The sequence below is a fragment of the Phocoena sinus genome, chromosome 9 (genome assembly GCF_008692025.1).
Source record: "Phocoena sinus isolate mPhoSin1 chromosome 9, mPhoSin1.pri, whole genome shotgun sequence".
Classification (NCBI taxonomy): domain Eukaryota; kingdom Metazoa; phylum Chordata; class Mammalia; order Artiodactyla; family Phocoenidae; genus Phocoena; species Phocoena sinus.
The window spans coordinates 57303375-57326807 of NC_045771.1; the positions used below are offsets into that span (position 1 = coordinate 57303375).

At 37.9% G+C, this 23433-nt stretch overlaps 1 protein-coding gene across 3 annotated transcripts in view; it reads left to right on the forward strand.

Annotated features, from left to right (window-relative positions):
• VPS50 (VPS50 subunit of EARP/GARPII complex) overlaps window positions 1-23433 on the forward strand; it is a 141254-nt gene that overhangs the window by 85741 nt on the left and 32080 nt on the right. For all 3 annotated transcript variants that reach the window (XR_004351529.1, XM_032643673.1, XM_032643674.1), the window contains 4 exons: window positions 10427-10517; window positions 13246-13422; window positions 16232-16350; window positions 20191-20297. Coding sequence is in view for 2 of the 3 variants with exons in the window: in XM_032643673.1 (XP_032499564.1) it covers window positions 10427-10517; window positions 13246-13422; window positions 16232-16350; window positions 20191-20297 (494 nt within the window). In the remaining variant the exon portion in view is untranslated. The remainder of the gene's footprint in view (window positions 1-10426; window positions 10518-13245; window positions 13423-16231; window positions 16351-20190; window positions 20298-23433) is intronic.

Consider the following 23433-nt stretch of genomic DNA (forward strand, 5'->3'; position numbering starts at 1 on the left):
GTTACTGTCGATTTCCCCTTTTATGGCTGTTAGTATTTGCCTTATGTATTGAGGTGCTCCTGTGTTGGGTGGATAAATATTTATAATTGTTATATTTTCTTCTTGGATCCATCCCTTGATCATTATGTAGTGTCCTTCTTTGTCACTTGTAATAGTCTTTACTTTAAAGTCTATTTTGTCTGATATGAGAATTGCTACTCCAGCTTTCTTTTGGTTTCCATTTGCATGGAATATCTTTTTCCATCCCCTTCCTTTCAGTCTGTATGTGTCTCTAGGTCTGAAGTGGGTCTCTTGTAGGCAGCATATATATGGGTCTTGTTTTTGTATCCACTCAGCCAATCTATGTCTTTTCGTGGGAGCATTTAGACCATTTGCATTTAAGGTAATTATCGGTGTGTATGTTCATATTCCCATTTTCTAAATTGTTTTGGGTTCGTTATTGTAGGTCTTTTCCTTCTCTTGTGTTTCTTGCCTAGAGAAGTTCCTTTAGCATTTGTTGTAAAGCTGGTTTGGTGGTGCTGAAGTCTCTGAACTTCTGCTTGTCTGTAAAGGTTTTAATTTCTCCATCAAATCTGAATGAGATCCTTGCTGGGTAGAGTAGTCTTGGTTGCAGGTTTTTCTCCTTCATCACTTTAAATATGTCCTGCCACTCCCTTCTGGCTTGCAGAGTTTCTGCTGAAAGATCAGCTGTTAACCTTATGGGGATTCCGTTGTGTGTTATTTTTCTCTTGCTGCTTTTAATATGCTTTCTTTGTATTTAATTTTTGACAGTTTGATTAATATGTGTCTTGGCATATTTCTCCTTGGATTTATCCTGTATGGGACTCTCTGTGCTTCCTGGACTGGATTAACTATTTCCTTTCCCATATTAGGGAAGTTTTCAACTATAATCCCTTCAAATGTTTTCTCAGTCCCTTTCTTTTTCTCTTCTTCTTCTGGAACTCCTGTAATTCGAATGTTGGTGTGTTTAAAGTTGTCCCAGAGGTCTCTGAGACTGTCCTCAGTTCTTTTCATTCTTTTTTCTTTATTCTGCTCTGCAGTAGTTATTTCCACTATGTTTTCTTCCAGGTCACTTATCCGTTCTTCTGCCTCAGTTATTCTGGTATTGATTCCATCTAGAGTATTTTTTATTTCATTTATTGTGTTGGTCATCATTGTTTGTTTCATCTTCAGTTCTTCTAGGTTCCTGTTAAATGTTTCTTGCATTTTGTCTATTCTATTTCCAAGATTTTTGACCACCTTTACTATCATTATTCTGAATTCTTTTTCAGGTGACTGCCTATTTCCTCTTCATTTGTTAGGTCTGGTGGGTTTTTATCTTGCTCCTTCATCTGCTGTGTGTTTTTCTGTCTTCTCATTTTGCTTATCTTACTGTGTTTGGGGTCTCCTTTTTGCAGGCTGCAGGTTCATAGTTCTCATTGTTTTTGGTGTCTGTCCCCAGTGGCTAAGGTTGGTTCAGTGGGTTGTGTAGGCTTCCTGGTGGAGGGGAGTAGTTCCTGTGTTCTGGTGGATGAGGCTGGATCTTGTCTTGCTGGTGGGCAGGTCCATGTCTGGTGGTGTGTTTTGGGGTGTCTGTGGACTTATTATGATTTTAGGCAGCCTCTCTGCTAATGGGTGGGGTTTTGTTCCTGTTTTGTTGTTTGTCATAGGGTGTCCAGCAGTGTAGCTTGCTGGTCGTTGAGTGAAGCTGGGTGCTGGTGTTGAGATGGAGATCTCTGGGAGATTTTCGCTGTTTGGTATTATGTGGAGCTGGCAGGTCTTTTGTTGACCAGTGTCCTGAAGTTGGCTCTCCCACCTCAGAGGCACAGCACTGACTGCTGGCTGCAGCACCAAGAGCCTTTCATCCACATGGCTCAGAATAAAAGGGAGAAAAAGTAGAGAGAAAGAATTAGTAGAAGTAGAAAGAAAGAAAGAAAGAAAGAAAGAAAGGAGGGTAGGAAGGAAGAAAGAAAGGAAAGAAGGAAAGAAAGGTAGGAGGGAGGGAGGGAGGGACGGTGGGAGGAGGGAAGGAAGGAAGGAGGGAAGGAAAGAAAAAAGATAGAAAGAATATAAATTAAAATAAAATAGAGTAAAATAAAGTTATTAATTAAAAAATAATTAAGAAAAAATTTAAAAACAGACAGATAGAACCTTAGGACAAATGGTGGAAGCAAAGCTATACAGACAAAATCTCACACAGAAGCATACACACTCACAAAAAGAGGAAAAAGGGGGAAAATCATAAATCTTGCTCTCAAAGTCCGCCTTCTCAATTTGGGATGATTCGTTGTCTATTCAGGTATTCCACAGTTGCAGGGTACATCTAGTTCATTGTGGAGCTTTAATCCACAGCTTCTGAAGCTGCTGGGAGAGATTTCCCTTTGTCTCCTTTGTTCTCACAGCTCTCCGGGGCTCAGCTTTGGATTTGGCCCCGCCTCTAAGTGTAGGTCGCCAGAGGGCGCTTTTCGCTCAGACAGGACAGGGTTAAAGGAGCCGTTGATTCGGGGGCTCTGGCTCAGTCACGCCGGGGGGAGGGAGGGGCATGGAGTGTGGGGTGACCCTGTGGCAGCAGCCGCCAATGTGATGTTGCACCAGCCTGAGGCTCATCGTGTATTCTCCCGGGGAAGTTGTCCCTGGATCCCGGGAATCCGGCAGTGGCGAGCTGCACAGGCTGTCCGGAAAGGAGGTGTGGATAGTGACCTGTGCTCGCACACAGGCTTCTTGGCGGCGGCAGCAGCAGCAGCCTTAGCGTCTCCTGCCCGTCTCTGGGGTCCACGCTCTCAGCCGCGGCTCGCGCCTGTCTCTGAAGCTCCTTTAAGCAGTGCTCTTAATCCCCTCCCCTCGCGCACCAGGAAACAAAGAGGGAAGAAAAAGTCTCTTGCCTCTTCGGCAGGTCCAGACTTTTCCCGGACTCCCTCCCGGCTAGCCGTGGCGCACTAGCCCCTTCAGGCTGTGTTCACGCTGCCAACCCCAGTCCTCTACCTGAGCTCTGACCAGAGCCCGAGCCCGAGCTCGCAGCCCCGCCTGCCCTGGCGGGTGAGCAGACAAGCCTCTCGGGTTGGTGAGTGCCGGTCGGCGCCGAGCCTCTGTGCGGGAATCTAACTGCTTTGCCCTCTGCACCCCTGTTGCTGCGCTCTCCTCTGGGGTGCCAAAGTTCACCCCCGCCGCCACTTGGAGTCTCTGCCCGCGAAGGTGTTTCCTAGTGTGTGGAAACCTTTCCTCCTTAACAGCTCCCTCCCACTGGTGCAGGTCCTGTCCCTATTCTTTTGTCTCTGTTTATTCTTTTTTCTTTTGCCCTACCCAGGTACGTGGGAGGTGTCTTGCCTTTTGGGAGGTGTGAGATCTTCTGCCAGCATTCAGTAGGTGTTCTGTAGGAGTTGTTGCACGTGTAGATATATTTCTGATGTATCTGTGGGGAGGAAGGTGATCTCCGTGTCTTACTCTTCTGCCATCATCCCCTCCTCAATGGTGTATGATCCTTTTAATGTGTTGTTGGATTCTGTTTGCTAGTATTTTGTTGAGGATTTTTGCATGTATGTTCATCAGTGATATTGGCCTGTAGTTTTCTTTTTGTGTGACATCTTTGTCTGGTTTTCATATCAGAGTGATGGTGGCCTAGTAGAATGAGTTTGGGAGTGTTCCTCCCTCTGCTCTATTTTGGAAGAGTTTGAGAAGGATAGGTGTTAGCTCTTTTCTAAATGCTTGATAGAATTTGCCTGTGAAGCCAACTGGTCCTGGGCTTTTGTTTGTTGGAAGATTTTTAATCACTGTCTCAATTTCAGTGCTTGTGATTGGTCTGTTTATATTTTGTATTTCTTCCTGGTTCAGTTTCAGAAGGTTGTGCTTTTTTAAGAATTTGTCCATTTCTTCTAGGTTGTCCATTTTATTGGCATATAGATGCTTGTAGTAATCTCTCATGATTTTTATTTCTGCAGTGTCAGGTGTTACTTCTCCTTTTTCATTTCTAATTTGGTTGATTTGAGTCTTCTCCCTTTTTTTCCTGGTGAGTCTGGCTTATGGTTTTTCAGTTTTGTTTACCTTCTCAAAGAACCAGCTTTTAGTTTTATTGATCCTTGCTATTGTTTCCTTCATTTCTTTTTCATTTATTTCTGATTTGATCTTTATGATTTCTTTCCTTCTGCTAACTTTGGGGTTTTTCTTGTTCTTTCTCTAATTTCTTTAGTTGTAAGGTTAGGTTGTTTATTTGACATTTTTGTTTCTTGAGGTAGGCTTGTATTGCTATAAACTTGCCTCTTAGAACTGCTTTTGCCGCATCCCATAGGTTTTGCATTGTCTTGTTTTCATTGTCATTTGTTTTGAGGTATTTTTGATTTCCTCTTTGATTTCTTCAGTGATCTCTTGTTTATTTAGTAGCATGTTTTTTAGCCTCCATGTGTTTGTATTTTTTACAGGTTTTTTCCTGTGATTGATATCGAGTGTCATAGCGTAGTGGTCAGAAAAGATACTTGATATTATTTCAGTTTTCTTAAATTTACCAAGACTTGATTTGTGACCCAAGATATGGTCTATCCTGGAGAATGTTCCATGAGCACTTGAGGAGAAAGTGTATTCTGTTGGTTTTGGATGGAATGTCCTATAAATATCAGTTAAGTCCATCTTGTTTAATGTGTCATTTAAAGCTTGTGTTTCCTTATTTATTTTCATTTTGGATGATCTGTGCATTGGTGAAAGTGGGGTGTTAAAGTACCCTACTCTGATTATGTTACTGTCGATTTCCCCTTTTATGGCTGTTAGCATTTGCCTTATGTACTGAGGTGCTCCTATGTTGGGTGCATAAATATTTACAGTTATATCTTCTTGGATTGATCCCTTGATCATTATATAGTGTCCTTCTTTGTCTCTTGTAATAGTCTTTGTTTTAAAGTCTATTTTGTTTGATATGAGAATTGCTACTCCAGCTTTCTTTTGATTTCCATTTTCAAGGAATATCTTTTTCCATCCCCTCACTTGAAGTCAGTATGTGTCCCTAGGTCTGAAGTGGGTTTCTTGTAGACAGTATATATACGGGTCTTGTTTTTGTATCCGTTTAACCAGTCTTTATCTTTTGGTTGGAGGATTTTATTTATTTATTTATTTATTTATTTTCATAAATTTAGTTATTTTATTTATATATTTTTGGCTGCATTGGGTTTTTGTTGTGGTGCACGGGCTTCTCATTGTTGTGGTTTCTCTTTTATGGAGTATGGGCTCTAGGCATGCGGACTTCAGTTGTTGTGGCACGCGAACTCAGTTGTGGCTCGCGAGCTTTAGAGCACAGGCTCAGTAGTTGTGGCACATGGGTTTATTTGCTTCGCGGCATGTGGGATCTTTCCGGACGAGGGCTTGAACCTGTGTCCCCTGCATTGGCAGGCAAATTCCTAACCACAGCGCCACCAGGGAAGCCCTGTTTGGAGTATGTAATGCATTTAAATTTAAGGTAATTATTGATATATATGTTCCTATTACCATTTCCTTAATTGTTTTGTTTTTGTAGGTCTTTTCCTTCTCTTGTGTTTCCTACCTAGAGAAGTTCCTTTAGCATTTGTTGTGAAGCTGGTTTGGTGGTGCTGAATTCTCTTAACTTTTGCTTGTCTGTAAAGGTTTTAATTTCTCCATCAAATTTGAATGAGATCCTTGCTGTGTAGAGTAATCTTGTTTGTAGGTTTTTCTGTTTCATCACTTAAAATGTGTCCTGCCACTCGCTTCTGGCTTGCAGAGTTTCTGCTGAAAGATCAACTGTTAACCATGTATGTTATTTGTTGCTTTTCACTTACTGCTTTTAATATTTTTTCTTTGTTTAATTTTTGGTAGTTTGAGTTAATGTGTCTCTGTGTTTCTCTTTGTGTGTATCCGCTATGGGACTCTGTGCTTCCTGGACTTGATTGACTGTTTCCTTTCCCATGATATGGAAGTTTTCAACTATAATCTCTTCAAATATTTTCTCAGACCACCCCCCCCTTTTTTTTTTTGTAGCACGCGGGCCTTTCAGTGTTGTGGTCTCTCCTGTTGCAGAGCACAGGCTCCGGACATGCAGGCTCAGTGGCCATGGCTCACGGGCCTAGCCGCTCCACGGCATGTGGGATCTTCCCGGACCAGGGCACGAACCCGTGTCCCCTGCATCGGCAGGCGGACTGTCAACCACTGCGCCACCAGGGAACCCCTCATACCCTTTCTTTTTGTCTTCTTCTGGGCCCCCTATAATTCGAATATTGGTGCGTTTAAAGTTGTCCCAGAGGTCTCTGAGACTGTCCTCAGTTCTTTTCATTCTCTTTTCTTTATTCTGTTCCCTGTTTGTTATTTCCACCATTTTATATTCCAGCTCACTTATCTGTTCATCTCCCTCAGTTATTCTGCTATTGATTCCTTCTAGAGTATTTTTAAGTTAAGTTATTGTGTTGTTCATCACTGTTTGTTTGCTTAGTTCTTCTAGATCCTTGTTAAATGTTTCTTGTATTTTCTCAATTCTGTTTCTCAGACTTTGGATTATCTTTATCATTACTCTGAATTCTTTTTCAGGGAGGTTGCCTATTTCATTTTCATTTATTTGGTCTTGTAGGTTTTTACCTTGCTCCTTTGTCTGTAACGTATTTTTTTGTCATTTCTTTTTTTTTTTTTTTTTTTATGGGTGGGGCTGTATTCCTGTCTTACTGATTGTTTGGCCTGAGGCGTCCAGCACTGGAGTTTGCAGGCAGTTGGATAGAGCTGGGTCTTTGTGCTGAGATTAGGACCTCCAGGAGGCCTCACTCTGATTAATGTTCCCTGGGGTCTGAGGTTCTCTGTTAGTCCAGTGGTTTGGACTCAGAGCTCCCACCATAGGAGCTTGGGCTGACCTCTGGCCTGGGAGCCAAGATCCTGCAAGCCACATGGTGCAGCAAAAAAAAGAAAAAAAAAAAAAAGGAGCAGTACAATATCAAAGAATAAAAAACAAAATAAAATTAGAAAAATAAAAAATAAATTATGAAAAGTAAAAATATAATTGAAACAACTGCAGTAATGTAAAATAAAATGACAACAGAAAAAAGAAAAAAAGGAGGGGGGCCGTGCAGGGGGAACAAGACAAATGGAGAGAGCAATAACAAAGTATAAAGAATAAAGTAAAATTAGAAAAATAAAAGATTTATTAGGAATAATAAAAATATAAATGAATCAAGAACAATGAATCAACAAGGTAAAACAGAACCCCAATCTAAAAGAGGGAAAAAAAAAAAAAAAAAGCCTTGGCTATGGGAGTGGAACTCAGGCAGGGGTGGGGTTTACAGTAGAGTGAGACCTAGACAGGTGGGGGGTTGATGTTTGAGTGTAGGGCACGGCCTCTGCTTAGGACCTGCAGGGAAGGGGAGAGGCAGCATGTGGAAAGGAGGGCCTCTGCAGTGTGGAGTTCTGAGTTTGGAGGTAAGGCCCTGGGTGAGGGTGTGTGGGTGGGGTTTAGGCCCAGCACATTGGAGGGGGTCTCAGAGGGCGTCTCCGAGTATAGAGGTAGGGCCCTGGGTGTGGGTGTAGGGGTGGGGCTTGGGCTCTGCAGGCAGGAGGGAGACTCCAAGGGCATAGGATTAGGCCCAGGAGCCCAACAGGCTTCCCAGTGCCTAAGTGGACAGGGAAAGCTCTGGCCCCGTTCCCTTCCATTCCTCCACGCCCCCACTCCCCATCTCCCCCGGGGTCTCCCCAGTCCCCGCTGGACCCCTAACCATGGGTGTGTCCCGCCTGGTGTAGGAACTCCTCCCCTCCCCCAGCCACCCCTCAGGGGTGCCAGTCCTAGAGGTCTGGCCTTTACTTTTGCTCCCCGTTCCCTCCCTCCCACTCCCTTAGGACCCACGTGGCTGGAGGGGGCCTCGGTGGGCAGAGGATCAGGCCCAGGATCTCAGCAGGCTCCTGGGGGCCCAAGTGGGCAGGGGAGACCTGGCCACGCTCCCTTTTGCTCCTTTGTCTTCCTGGTGGTCCCCCAATTTCCCCCTTTGGGTATGAGATCCCTTCCTCTCCTCCAGCTGCTCTTCAGGGGTGCCAGTCCCGTCCCACCTCTGCTTCCCCTCCCCCTCACCCCCCATGCCCCACGTCCTACCTGGTCACTGTGGGTTCCTCCCATCCCCTTAGGTGTCTGTGGTCCCTCACCGGTGCCTGGTAGATGCCCTAGTTGTGCGGACACATGAATCCGTGTCCTCCTAGTCTGCCATCTTGACTCCGCCCCCTTGTGTATAAGTTTTTGCATAGACATATATTATCAGTTCTTTGGGTATGTACCTGGGAGTGTTTGGTAGTCTGACAGGTCATTTCCCCGTTCCCCTCCTCCCTACTCCCCACCCCCACAAAAAAGTCAGGTCCTAATACCTGGAAACTGTAAATGTTACTTTATTTGGAAAAAGTGTTTTGTAGATGTGACTAAATTAATGGTCTTGTAATGAGGAGGTTATCTTGGATTATCTGGATGGGCCCTAAATGCAATCACAGTTAAAGGGAGACAGAAGGGGACTTGATATAGACACAGAGGAAAAGACATACACATATGCAGGAGAAGGTTATGTGAAGACAGGCGGAGATTGGAGTGCTGTGGCCACTAGCCAAGGAATGGCAGCAACCACCGTAAATTGGAAGAGGCAAGGAACAGATTCTCTTCTAGAGTTTCTGGAGAGAGTGTATCCCTGCTGACAGCTTGATTTCAACCTTGTGATTTCAGACTTCTGGGCTCCAGAATTGTGAGATTATAATTTTTGTTGTTATAAGTCACCCAGTTTTTGTTAATTTGTTATAGCTGCCACAGGAAACCAATACAGAGTGAAATTGGTGGGTAATACGGTAATTCTATGTTTAATATTTTGAGGAACTACCAAAGTTTCCCAAAGGGGCTGCACCATTTTATGTTTCCACCAGCACTATATAAGAGTTCTAATTTCTCCAAATCCTTGCTCGTACCTGTTACTGTCTCTTTGATTATAGCTATCCTGGTGGTTGTGAAGTGGTACCTCATTATGGTTTGGATTTATATTTCCCTGATGAGTGATGATGTTCAGCATCTTTTTATGTACTTACTGATCATTTATATATCTCCTTTGCAAAAATGTCTGTTCAAAGCCTTTGCCCATTTAAAAATTGGGTTATTTATCTTTTTAATGTAGAATTCTAAGAGTTGTAAACTTTATAGTTTTAGTTCTTACATTAGATCTGTGATTCATTTTAGTTAATTTTTGTATATGGTGATAGGTATGGAGACAATCACTTTTGCCAAATCCTCAGTCATTACCTACATCTTCAAATATTGCTTTTGCTCTTTCTCTTTCTCCTCTCCATACAGTTGCATGCATACTAGATGTTTTGAATGTGTCTCCCATATCTCTTACGATCTTTTCTCTTTCTTCCATTTTTCTTTTTCCATTTGTGCTTCAGTTTGGATATTTTCTGTTGCACTGTCTTCGAGTTCATTATTCCTGTCTTCTGCTGTTTGACTTACTCAATCAGTTTTTAATTTGAGGTATTGTATTTTTTTGGTTATAGAACATTTGTTTGATTCTTTTTTGTTTTTATTATTACAATGCTTTAAAATTTTCATTTCTGTCCATTTTGTGCATCTTTTTCTCTATTTTATTTAACTTATTTATAGTAGTTATCTTAAAGTCCTTGTCTGTTAACTCTAATATTTGGAGCAATTTCTGCTTTTCACAGATTTTACTGTTTATTCCCTCTTTACTTTAGAACCTGTGGATTTAAAAAAAATCTAGATTTTGTTTTTAGCTTGATTTTGGAAACAACAATGAGGCTTGTTGCAGGAAGAAGAAAGAATAGGGAAGACCCTGACCCTTTGTTTCCTGGGTTAACAGGAAGGAAGTATTTGTTTTTCTGGAATTGCTCCTATAATGTACTGATTACTCAGGAGAGACAGTAAGAGCAATAGCATTAAAGAAAGAAGAAATCAGTATGACATGTGACTACTTGCTAATTTAAGTGCCATACTTGCTAATTTAATTGGTAAATGCTGTGTGGAGATAGATAGACCCTGAGCTAAAATATATTTAGATAGTGATAATCAACTTGATCTTTTGGCTTAGTAAGAATGATTAAGATCTATGCTTTTTAGCATAAAACATGTATTAGCATTTGTGGTTTTATAAACCCTATAAATTATTTCTTGGTTTTTTTTTGGCACTAATAGCTAAGGATGTCTTAAGTACATGAGTTGGTGAGTAGCTTTTAGTTTAGTCCCTTAAGAAAAATATCACTTCCTATGCATTCATTATTTTTGCAATATAGTAAAAATATTCTGAGTTTAGTAAATATTTGTGGGTTTTCTCTTACAGATGATAAGATATTAACAAGTATGTAAAAGTGTTTACTGTGTTGGTCTGAATGGGTTTTCAAAGTTGATTATGATCATGATGATAACTCTATAATAGTTTTTGTTATATTCTTGTGTGCAGTGTACTTTTCTTATTTTTTGGAGTATTCATTTTCTTTTTTTAAGAACACGGCTTGATGAACTGAGAATGTTTCTAGAAAATGAAACCTGGGAACTTTGTCCTGTTAAGTCAAATTTCAGCATCTTGCAGCTTCATGTAAGTTTAAGAGCAAATAAATCAGTCTTTTATGTAGTCATCTTTAAAAGCAAACCATATATATGGAAACATTTATAAAATAATTAAATTAAGAAATAGTGCCTTTCCTTTTTTCCTTAAAAGTGATTAATAATAAGCCTCTTTTACAAGGTGATACTTTAATGGATGTCAGAATCTGTCTCTTTTTACAAATTTTATACACTTGAGGAAAACTCCTTTGCCTGAAAAGAGTCACAATTAAAATAATTTGTTTTCTTTAGATTTCAGAAGAGGGTCTACTGCTTCATTTAAATTTTGCAGAAAAATCAGTTATATTTTGATGGTCTTTAATGAAAATGCTTATATTTGCAGAATATTTGTCATTTCTTAAAGGGTCTAATAGGTTCTGAATTTATGCTGCAACTCATAAATTTGTCTGTAATGAGAAAATGCCTCAGAGATAAAAGAGGCACTTATAAAAAAAAACATAACTAAGTTTTATTAGTTAATTGATTCCTTGAATCCTATAATGTAATATGTGAAAATATCTTTATTTTTTTTTCTCTTCGTTGAAACATATTATAGATAAATATTTCTTGTGTGGTAGACCATGTCCTATCTGACAAATATCAAATATCAGAATACAGTATATAAATTTAGATCCCTGTTTAGAAAGTTGAGTGTGTAGTTTTTGCCTTTAGAAGAAATGGCTTTCTAGAAAGAATTTTCTTATTCCTGGATAAATGTAAAGAATACATGATTAAAAGTTTTTTTAAAGGGACAGTGTTTATGCTCATATTGTATAATAGCTTACTTCTCATCCAGGTTTATCATATTGCTTTCCTAATGTGGAAATATTAAATATACTGAAACATGTTGATTAATAAATACTTTAAAGACAATCAAGTTAACATTAATTTTAACATTATTTAGAGTTATTAAATTAAGATGATTCCTTAACATTATTTAGAATTCCAGCATTGATTTTAGAATCTCTATTTAAATACTTTTATTTGAATTTGTAGTTAACCATCAATTTGTGTGTGTGGGGGGGGGGGGGGTACACGTGTATATAAACTTGCTGTAATTAGAAAACAACTTTTTTACAAGGTACGTTGAAACATTTCCATCCAAGTGAGCATTATATCCTTTAAAGTGGTTACCTTGAAGTTTCAGTTATGTAAGATGAGTAAGTTCTAGAGATCTATGATATACAACATTTTGCCTGTAGTTAACAGTACTATACTGTGCACTTAAAAGTTTTTTTAATGGTAGATCTCATGTTGTAACCACAATGGGGGAAAAAAGTAATTACATTGAAAGCTATTTACAGCTGAGATAGTATTCATTTGACACATGTATTCCTGTAGATTTTGTTTTAAAAATTTTTTGTCTTATTATAGTCACCCCTTGTTTAGAATTTTAAAAATAATGGCCTGATTTCTTTTTTTTTTTTTTTTTTGCGGTACGCGGGCCTCTCACTGTTGTGGCCTCTCCCGTTGCGGAGCACAGGCTCCGGACGCGCAGGCTCAGTGGCCATGGCTCACGGGCCCAGCCGCTCCGTGGCATGTGGGATCTTCCGGACCAGGGCACAAACCCGTGTCCCCTGCATCAGCAGGCGGACTCTCAACCACTGTGCCACCAGGGAAGCCTGTAATGGCCTGATTTTTAAGCATTATTGTGGATCTGATTTAATGTGTAGCTGCAATTTAAAAAGAAACTAAACACATCATTTGAAACTTAGTAAACCAATGTAATTTTAAAGAAGATTATCTCTGAATATGAAAAATTTTAAATTGGGGAATAATATTAAAATGATTAAAATGTATAAGAAAAATGTGTACTAAATTTTTGTTAAAAATCATTAAATCAAGAGTTTTGTAATTCTAAAGAACTTTAGCCATTATTCCATCTCTTCCTCTAATTAGCTGTATAATCTTGAACTTGGACCTGAATCCTTCTGGACTGCCTCAGTTTCCTCATCTGAGAAGTGTGTGATTTGGACTGGGTGCTATAACTCTCTAGTTTTGGTGTTTGTGATTCTTTGATCTAGATCGACCCTTTCATTTTACAGATGAGGAAATGGAGGCATAGGGAATCAGGGGACATTCCCAATATTATATAGGAAGTTAATGGAATATAATGGATTAAAGTCAAGCTAGGACTAGAAGATGTATCATCTGACCTCAGCATGTATTTTTGTTGTCAGCTTCTTGGTATATGAAGAAAAATAAATGAAAGTTTATAGACATCAATATAACAAAGAAAGGTATATCTTTTATGCTTGGATTTCAGTGTATTCACATAGAGTATCTCAAATGGTGCAAGCTATTTGACTTAACAATTAGTTTTTATGAATGACTTTATTAAAACTGTACTGTACTAGGACTTTTGCTGTTATGTAAAAATTTTTAGAATTATTATTCAAATGAAGTTATTTAAAAAAATTTTCTGTGGAGTTCCATAAAGTAAGCCAAAAGTAGCTTGACGCAGATAACACTGTTTTAAGTGACATCAGCGACTGAGTTGTCTTTAGGAAAACCTTTGAACATGTATGTCCAAGTTTGTGCTTTCAGATAACTTGCAAGATTTAAAAATGAATAACCTAAAAAAAAAAGAATAACCTAAAGAATAGGATTGTTTTCTATACTAACTACATCTGCATTGATGGAATATGTTTATGTACTTGAATTTTATTGTTGTGGCTAAAAGGGATCTGGCTCCTTTTTTTTTTTTTTAAAACATCTAGGAATTTAAATTCATGGAACAGTCACGTTCCCCATCAGTTTCACCCAATAAGCAGCCATCCTCAACTTCCTCAAAAATGGTAACCTTGTTTGAGCAGTACTGTAGTGGTGGGAATCCATTTGAAATTCAGGCTGACCACAAAGATGAAGAAACAGAAGACGTCCTGGCTTCTAATGGGGTATGTGGTACTTTTAAAACATACTGTGGAACATTAGTGGGATTTTCTTATTGAGCGTGTTGTACCCAATGAGCAAGGTAATTGACTAGATTTATTCATACATTTACCACCCACCTTCCTACCTATGTACTTAGACACCTGTAATACTACTTGTACAGGTAATGAATGGCTTTCCAGTATGCTTTATTGACATTGTCCTTTTGAATGATAAGTTTTGCCTTTATGTTTATTTTATGTTGTTATTAGATTACTTTATGTTCTTACCAGGTTACTAATTGAGTAGGAGCATAGTTTATTCACTGCATAATTATATGATTTATTGGATAGACAGATGTATGAAGGAATAGATCATCTGTACTTTTTTCTCAACGCCACTTGTTGGGTAACTAAGGAAGTCATTTTTTTCCATGTCCCCTTAACTGAAACAGGGTAATGTCTTGTTTAATTACCTGGCAGGGATATTTTGAGGATTTAGGAATACAATGTTTTAACAGCACTCTGAGCAGCTCAAAAAACAGTATAAACTAGAAGTAGTGTGAGTTAATGGAAAGGTTTGCAGGCAGATGAATGAATATGACCTTTATTATTGATTAGCTGTGTGGATCTTGGCAAGTTATTGTGATTTTGTGACCCTCAGTTTCCCCATATTTACAATGAGGAAATACTTACTTCACAGTTACCTGTAGGGCGTTTTTACAGTATTTAATTTCCAGAGGGACTAGGTATAATTTTTATTTTAGATTTGATGAAGTTGAAGTGAAAACTGTTTGGGTTTGACAAAAATCTGTTGAATTTGTCTCCATATTTTTGGTTTGTTTTTGTTATTAAGTGAAGATATAATTTTAAAAATATTGTCATGAAAATATACCACTATCATGTTTTATCATGAAGTAGAAGTTATTCCATAGAGAACCATATTTAAAACTATAATTTAGTGATTCTTTGTGACATTTTGCCTCTATAAAGTAGACTGAACTGAAAGGAATTAAGTCATTCCAATATTTTTGAAATAGTATATCCCTCTGCACTGGTGATTTGTTAATTTAAATCTCGCATAGCATTTGATTCTCATTATTTCTGGCAGTTGTGTTCAATAAAGTAAGCACGAACTCTGAATTAACAAATACAGAACCGTTGTTCTTAAGCAAAATATGGGATTAAGTATCTGCAAGCCTCTGGTCACAACATTTTCACCAACTGGTCCATACACAGCCTTGTTTTATGTGTGTTTTTCCTTAAAGACACCTAATTTAATATAGTGCTGATTCGTTAACATTGAACACATGACCAACAGCACTGTAACTCATGCCTGAGTGAAGCTTATCTAACATACGTATTTTTACCTTAAGGCATATTACAGTCTTCTCGCACTTGGGAACACTAGACAGCACTTTAGTACTATGATTGGGGGGCATTCTGAACAGTGAAATCACCAGCAAAATGTACAAAAATTTTAAGAATGTGACACTAAATAGACTTTGAAAAGGGCACTTGCTTACAGCAGGAGAGCTGAAATAAAAAGGTAGAGTGTCGCCTTGCTTGCTCTTAGCTGGGAACATGTATGTAGGGTGACTCAAAAGTGTTTGCCACTCCACATGGCACATATCCGTGAATGACCAAGGAGTGTCATGAAGTATTGATGTTGGGATTACAAATTGTATCGAGTAGGGAAATCTGCAAATAAAGAATCCTTGGAAATGAGGATCTGTTGTACTGTGGAACTGACCCTAGTTTGTGTAGAACACCTTTCTGAATGCCACCAGGATCACATTGTGTACAAGTGAGGGAGAATGTCTCTATTAGTTTGTTTGTAGTTATTAATGTGTGATCTAATCTTCACAGGTACAGCATAAGTCCTGAGGGTCAGGGTCCACATCTTAAAACAGCCTGTCGTAATGCTTTAGACTCTTAAAAAATAGTTGTTGAATTAGGGGACTGACTTCTTCCCTTATTATCATTATACTGGTCTCCTCAACTGGCATATGGGGACAAAACTTCCTCATAGAATTGTTTTGAAGATTCAGTGAGACAATTTATGGAAGCACTTAGCCCAGTACTTGGTGGAAACTCAATAAATGTTAGCCATTATTTAATCATATTAGTTTATAATACTAATCAGCAATGATGATGGTGGTACTGCCGCTGCTTCCTTTGTTGTGCATGGACTCCACTGTCTTCTCCCTTGCCGGCACTGGGCCATGGTGCCAAAAAGATGATGAAAAGGCACTCTTCCTCTCAAGAGCAAGTCCACCATTTTTGTCCTTGCTCTCAGTAGTCCATAGGTGCTAAGCCTAATTTTCTAAGTTGCCCTTGGAATTAAATCTCATCATAATGAATTAGATAGAATATTAGCATGTGTGTTGTGTTTAATTAAGCTGACTTAATACTTCCAGCATACCAGAATTGTATTCTCAAGCTTTTTATAATGAACTAGCAAAATGGAAATAAATAGGATGAAACCACTTGAAGGAAGAGTTTTTTTAATCAAATAAACACTCTTTTCCTGTTCTAAGGTCTAGCAGGGTATGTGTTTGTTTTCATTTGTTTATATGGAGATTCTTTTGGGCATTTATAAGCATTTGAAATATGATGTTTGTATTTTCTTTTGAGCTGGTTAAGGTAGGATGATAAAGAAGAAAATGGAAAGTTAATATGATTTCTTGATGGCAAAATTAAAGCTCAGTTATTAAGAACTTTCATCTGTAATGTACTTCTTATAAAATTGGATACTTTTTTACTGTGTTGAAAGACTCCAAGAAAGGTTGGTTCTTCGTGCCCATTGTTGAATAATATACTGTGTTCTTTTCAGTATGAATCTGATGAACAAGAAAAAAGTGCCTATCAGGAGTATGACAGTGACAGTGATGTTCCTGAGGAACTAAAACAAGATTATGTTGATGAGCAGACAGGCGATGCTCCTGTGAAAAGGTATTTATTCTTGGAATTTATGGTATTTCTCATTTTATGTTGCACGTTTAACATATAGGATTTACTTGAAAGGTTAAGGAAAAAAACTCATTAAACTTTTCTTTTGGTTATAGTGTCATGTGACAGAAGTTACTGTTTGTTTTTTTTTTTTAAACATCTTTATTGGAGTATAATTGCTTTACAATGGTGTGTTAGTTTCTGCCTTATAACAAAGTGAATCAGCTATACATATATCCCCATATCTCCTCCCTCTTGCATTTCCCTCCCACCCTCCCTATCCAACCCCTCTAGGTGGTCACAAAGCACCAAGCTGATCTCCCTGTGCTATGTGGCTGCTTCCCACTAGCTATCCGTTTTACATTTGGTAGTGTATATATGTCCATGCCACTCTCTCACTTCATCCCAGCTTACCCTTCCCCCTCCCCGTGTCCTCAAGTCTGTTCCCTATGTCTGCATCTTTATTCCTGTCTTGCCCCTAGGTTCTTCAGAACCCTTTTTTTTTTTTTTTTTGGTTCCATATATATGTGTTAGCATACGGTATTTATTTTTCTCTTTCTGGCTTCAATCTGTATGACAGTCTCTAGGTCCATCCACCTCACTACAGATACCTCAGTTTCATTTCTTTTTATGGCTGAGTAATATTCCATTGTATATATGTGCCACATCTTCTTTATCCATTCATCTGTTGATGGACACTTAGGTTGCTTCCATGTCCTGGCTATTGTAAATAGAGCTGCAGTGAACATTGTGTTACATGACTCTCAGCAATCCCACTACTGGGCACATACCCTGAGAAATTAATGTATTTTAAAAATGATTCCTGAAAGGCTAAAAATGTAGTTTTTTTGATAATGGGTATAACCCAAGAGCTCTTAATCTAGAGATCAGTGGTTTTTGCAGAAAAACAAACTTTTGATTTATAGAATCAGTGCCGCCTTTGGAGGCGGTTTATGCTTCACATAGATCAATTTGTTTCACATTGATTTCCTTTTTCTCAAGGAGGAAAATAGTCATTTGTTTTGTATGTGGCTTTGCTGCCTCAATCTAGTAAATATAGAAAAATCTTCCCAATGTCATTGATATTTTGAGCCTTCTATTAAGGTTCCTATTTTTGTACTTGAGTTTTGTTTTATGATAAACTGTCTTCTTCAAAAACTGTTGTAACTGTATAAGAATTTTTGTCACCTTCTCTAAATTGGGCCTGATTCTGATTTGTGAGTGAGGTAGTTTCATGACTGAGTATCAGATATTGAGTGACCACAAATATACTTTATTTTTAATGATAGATTTAAGTATAGTCTTCCCTACCCTTTACCCCCAAAGTACCTAGTGAATACTTGATTGATTTGACACCCTGATTGATGTAATCTCTCACCTCAAAAGTGAACAACTCATATAATTGGGGATATTTTAATTGGGGAAATTTGTTTCCATTGGTTTACACAAATATGTGGTATTTAATTATCTACATCTATGATCCATTATGAACTGAATAGAACTATTTTGTTGGACTTTTTCATTAGGTGTTTTGAGTATGTTTTTACTAAAAGAAAAGGTCTAATTAAGTTGAAGTGAACAAACGTCTGCCACTGTATGTGTGTGTCCTCACATTCTTTGTAGGGTTATGCAGCCTCTTAAACTGTCTTTAACCTACCCCTAAGAAATATACACAATGTAAACTACTGATTGCAGTTAACCAGTTGACCAGTATATCAATTCCAACTTCTAAGTGTCTGTTGAATTTATCAAAATTTCTTGTATTTCACTGCTACCATCCTAGTTCATGCAGAAATCTCTGGGCCAGATTATTGAATCAGCCTCCTTACCGTGGCTTCCCATTTCCAGTCTTAACCCTTTCTAATCTGTTCTTGGATACAAATTTAGATTTTTCTTTTATATACAAATTTGATCATGTTATTTTCCTGGATAAAATGTTTAATGGCTCACCACTGCATTTAAGATATGGTTCATACTCGTTATAATCATGAGGTTCAATTCCTTTCAGTGATCTGACCTTTATTTACCTCCTTTCTTACCACATTTCCCTCTGCCCACTCATTCTCCAGGCTACCACTGTCAACTCCTTGCGCTTCTTTAAGCGTACTCTGTTCTCTTACTTCCGATCTTATTACATGTTGTCCCCTTTTTTTCTGTACTTACCATATAACTTCTACTTTTTCTTTGAATCTAGTGCTGCCCCCCAACTCCAGACTTTACCATTATACTTTATGCCTAATCCAGATTCTAAGGAAGGTATTTTGCATATTTGTAGGTCTGAAATCAGAATGCTTGGTACAGTTGATGTATAATTTTCCTAGAACATTTTTTTAAGTGACATAACTTCTTTTTTTGTTTATTATTTTATTTATTTGTTTTTTATTGAAGTATAGTTGATTTACAATATTGTGTTAGTTTTCAGTGTACAGCAAAGTGATTTGCTTATACATATATGTGTATATATATTCTTTTTAAAAATTCTTTTCCATTATAGTTTATTATAAGGTATTGAATATAGTCCCCCATGCTATACAGTAAATGCTTGTTGTTTATCTATTTTATATCTATTTTTATGCATCTGTTAATCCCACACTCCCAGCTTATCCCCCGCTACTTCTCCTTTGGTAACCATAAGTTTGTTTTCTATGTCTGTGAGTCTGTTTCTGTTTTGTAAATAAGTTCATTTGTACTATTTTTTAGATCCCACATATAAGTGATATCATATAATATTTGTCTTTGTCTGACTTACTTCACTTAGTGTGATAATCTCTAGGCCCATCCATGTTGCTGCAAATGGCATTATTTCATTCTTTTTTATGGATGAGTAATATTCCATTGTATATATACACCACATCTTCTTTATCTACTCATCTGTTGATGGACACTTAAGTTGCTTCGATGTCTTGGCTGTTGTAAATAATGCCACTGTTAACATTTGGGGTGCATGTATCTTTTTGAATTAGAGATTTTGGCTTTTCTGGATATATGCCCAGTAGTGGGATTGCTGGATCATGTGGTAACTCTAGTTTTAGTTTTTTAAGGACCCTCCATACTGCTCTCCATAGTGGCTGTATCAATTTACATTCCCACCAACAGTGCAAGAGGCTTCCCTTTTCTCCACACCCTTTCCACCATTTATTATTTATAGACTTTTGATGATGGCCATTCTGACTGGTGTGAGCTGATACCTCATTGTAGTTTTGATTTGCATTTCTCTAATAATTAGCAATGCTGAGCATCTTTTCATGTGCCTGTTGGCCATCTGTATGTCTTCTTTGGAGAAATGTCTATTTAGGTCTTCTGCCCATTTTTTGATTGGGTTGTTGTCTTTTTGTTATTGAGTTGTATGAGCTGTTTGTATATTTTGGAAATTAAGCCCTTGTCAGTCACATCATTTGCAAATATTTTCTCCCATTCTATAGGTTGTCTTTTCATTTTGTTTATGGTTTCCTTTACTGTGCAAAAGCTTATAAGTTTGATTAGGTACCATCTGTTTATTTTTGCTTTTATTTCTATTGCCTTGGGAGACTGACCTAAGAAAACATTGCTACAATATAGTGACATAGCTTCTTTTAATGGTTGTTAATTAATGTCTGAGAACCAAAGAAATACATTATAGTACTTTATTTCTCTGTTTACTGATTTCTCTTCCCCTCTGGACTGTAAGCTCTGTAAGGACAGGAGGATAATCTCTATATCCCCAGCCAATAAGTGGTAAGATTTTCAGTAACTAATTGGTAATTTTCAGTAACTAATTAGCAAATTAGATCCTAAGCTGAGTTACTTATTGATTTACTACTTGACAACCCTAATTGCAAATCTGTTTTGTTTTCTCATATTAAGCGTTTCTCGAGAGACTCTAAAAAGCAGGAAGAAATCAGATTACAGTCTAAATAAAGTGAATGCACCCATCTTAACAAATACAACACTGAATGTAATAAGACTTGTTGGTAAGTAGCTACACCTTTTAAAAAAAACATTATTATAGCAGTTAAATTAGTCTACATTTGTTACCAAATGGGTTTTCATTGGGTACTCCAGGGCCCACCACAGTGAGTGATTTAAGATGGTCATATGTCAGTGCCTTCTCATCTTAATTGTTCCGAATAGTATAATACTAATATTAATGTCAGTTTTTCTTTTTTAGTTAACTACTTAAAATTTGTATCTTCCACTTTTCCTAAAATATTCCAATTAATAGAAATGTAGTGGAAAAATTCTCTGTGAGTTAGAGGTACATGTAGGATGATGATAATACCAGTTTTATATTTGCACAATATTTTATACTTAATTGTTTCATTGATCTTTGCAATCTTCTTGTCAGATAGGCAGAGTGATTAGTGGTTTTCTGGCTTTTTCAGACACAAGAGTTCTATAAGCTAAATGTTCACACCATAGGAAATGTTCTTATTACAGATAAGACCTTTATTGATGATTTTGTAGAAGGCAAATAGCATGAAGAAATGCCGTATGAAATATTTAGGTTTGAAGATGTTATGGATTTTTTAATATCAGTATTTCAAAATTTTATATGCTATCTCAGCCTTTGTATTTCACAAATAGGTCTGTACATTTGACAAATAAGTTATAGAGATGTCTTCTCATGTTAATTAAGTCATCTATACCAGTCAAGAATCTTAGTGATGTTCTGTAAAGATCTCTGTCTTCTGTTTATGGAGATGATAATTTCCTGTTGCCTGGTTTAATTACTCTTAGCTCTGATAAAATAGTCTGTGTTCCTGAAGATAATTTCTAAATTTCATTAATGAATAGGATAAAGAAGACTTTTTTAAGAAGTTCCCACTTTCTTTTAGGGAAAATAGTGTGGAAAATTATAATAATGAACTGAGCAGAAAAGAAAAATTATGTATTTTTATGACACAGAAAAATGACAGATTCTAAAAAGCTATTGTTTGGCTGATTATTGCTGGGGAATTAGCTTTCCTTCTTTATCCAAGAATGCTAACTGAACCTAGCATCATGAGTTAGTCTCTAGAATTTACAGAATCAGAATTAGAAGAATTCTGAAGAGGTCATCTGGTATAATTTACCATAGAATGAGCATTTCTTTCTTTACTGCATCTGATATGTGATGGCCATCTAGCCTCTGTTTTATGTCTTACAATTGCTGGAAGCAATTCTGCTATTAGACTGATTTAATTGGTAGAAATCTTGTCCTCATGGTAAACCAAAATCTCTATTTCTGTCTCTGTCTCTAATTCTACCCTCTGGTCTTAGTTATGCCCTTAAAAGCAAAAAGAGTAAGTCTATACTTTTTTCTCCTACTTTTCCATGTGGTCACTTTTCAGATATGTGGTGGTAGGTATACTGTCCTTCCTTTGCTTGTACTTCCCCTTCCCCAGTCCATTCTTCAGGGTCAGTGTGCTCAGTTGCCTTATATGGTCCTCACTGATGGATATTCCAAAGTCCTTGTCATCCTCCTCAGTCTTCGGTACTCACTGTAGTTTTTGGTGTCTGGATACACGCTTGAGATGTAGTTGAATGAAGTCAGCTTTTGCTCGGTTATGCTGAAGTAACAAAACACCCTAACATATCAGTGGCTTTCAACCCAGAGATTTATCATGATGCATATTGACTCCTGATCATCTTAGTTCTGCCCCATGTATGTCTTCGTTCTGAGATGCAGGCTGAAAAAGTAGCACCAATCTGGGATTAGGGGAGAAGAGTAGAGCTGAACCATGTTATGACTCTTAAAGCTGCCACTCTGATGTGCCACCCTGACATGTCACTGGTCATAGCAAGTCAGGCTTGACTGGAAGAGAGAAGTGTACTTGTACTTCTGTCACAGGAAGGCACAACCAGTCCAGGGCAGTGGACAAGGATGCATAATCCTCTTACAAGAGTGGAGGTGGGGAAGAGCAGATAATTGGGGAAAATTGTACAATCAACCACATTTAAGTGGTTGTATAATTTTTTTTCCTTACCTAGTTCAAAACGGACTAGAGGTCATCATATTGCTTTTTACTGTAAAAGACATACATTCACTCAAATCAGATATAAAGCCACAACAAAATTGGGGAGGGGGAAGTCATGTTTTTTTCAGGTCAGTGCAGGCAAATCCAAATCTTCACTTCTTGATAGGCATAAGGAAATGAAGAAACAATGCCTTGTGCTATTCTCATTATCTAAGAAGGGATATTATAATGACAGAAGTGTGCTGCTGGTGCTAAGTTCAGAAGACAGTCACAACGAATTCTTATATAAGGATTACTGACCAACACGGTGGACACTGTTTTCTAACAGTGGGCTTACAGAAACAGAAAAGCTGCATTCTTATGGGCCTTTGGTAATCAGCCATATAAAGCCAGAGCAGTCCTGAATAAAACCTTACTCAGGGAAGAGAATCTGACCGTTGTCATTTCAGTCTTCTTCCCACTAGATCTTTTACTAGAGTTGCAATTAGGAAACAAGGCCTAGTATGAAAATTTAACTTTCATGTCTTTCCATTTAGGGCTGGGAGTAGGTGCTGCCATTATTCCCCAGTAGACTTTCATGCCTACCACTTTCTCCCTGGGATGTCTTTATCTTCATATTGTACATATTCATAAAATAGAACTTTAAGGGAACCACTCACTAAGGGGTCTCCAACTAGTAAATGCACTATTCCAACCACGGTTGTTATTGCATAGAGGTGCTTGAAGACTATAAACTGACAAAAGTAATGTCTCTTCCTACAAGGCCAGAAGTACAGTTGTATGAATAAGGTAGATTAATTTTTGGTGCCTGGGAAGATGAAGGAACTAATTTACTCAGTGGTTGGGAGACACATTTTAGAACATTAAAGGCATATTCAAAATGTTGTTTTTAAGTGATATTTATTTGGCATAATTAGGAGATATTAAACAAAAGAGTGTTAATGGGGCTTCCCAGCCCCAGGTGGTACCTAAATCTGAAGACTTGGCGTTTTTCACAAGTGCAGAGGACCAATCAGAATGCTTGCTTGTGAAAATAGAAAATCCTGTTAGCCTGATGATTTCTTGCAGACAGAGACAGAGAAATTTTAGGGAATGTGTCTCATCACTGAAGTAGCCTTGGTATCCAAGGAGGCAGCTCTCACTTGAGCGG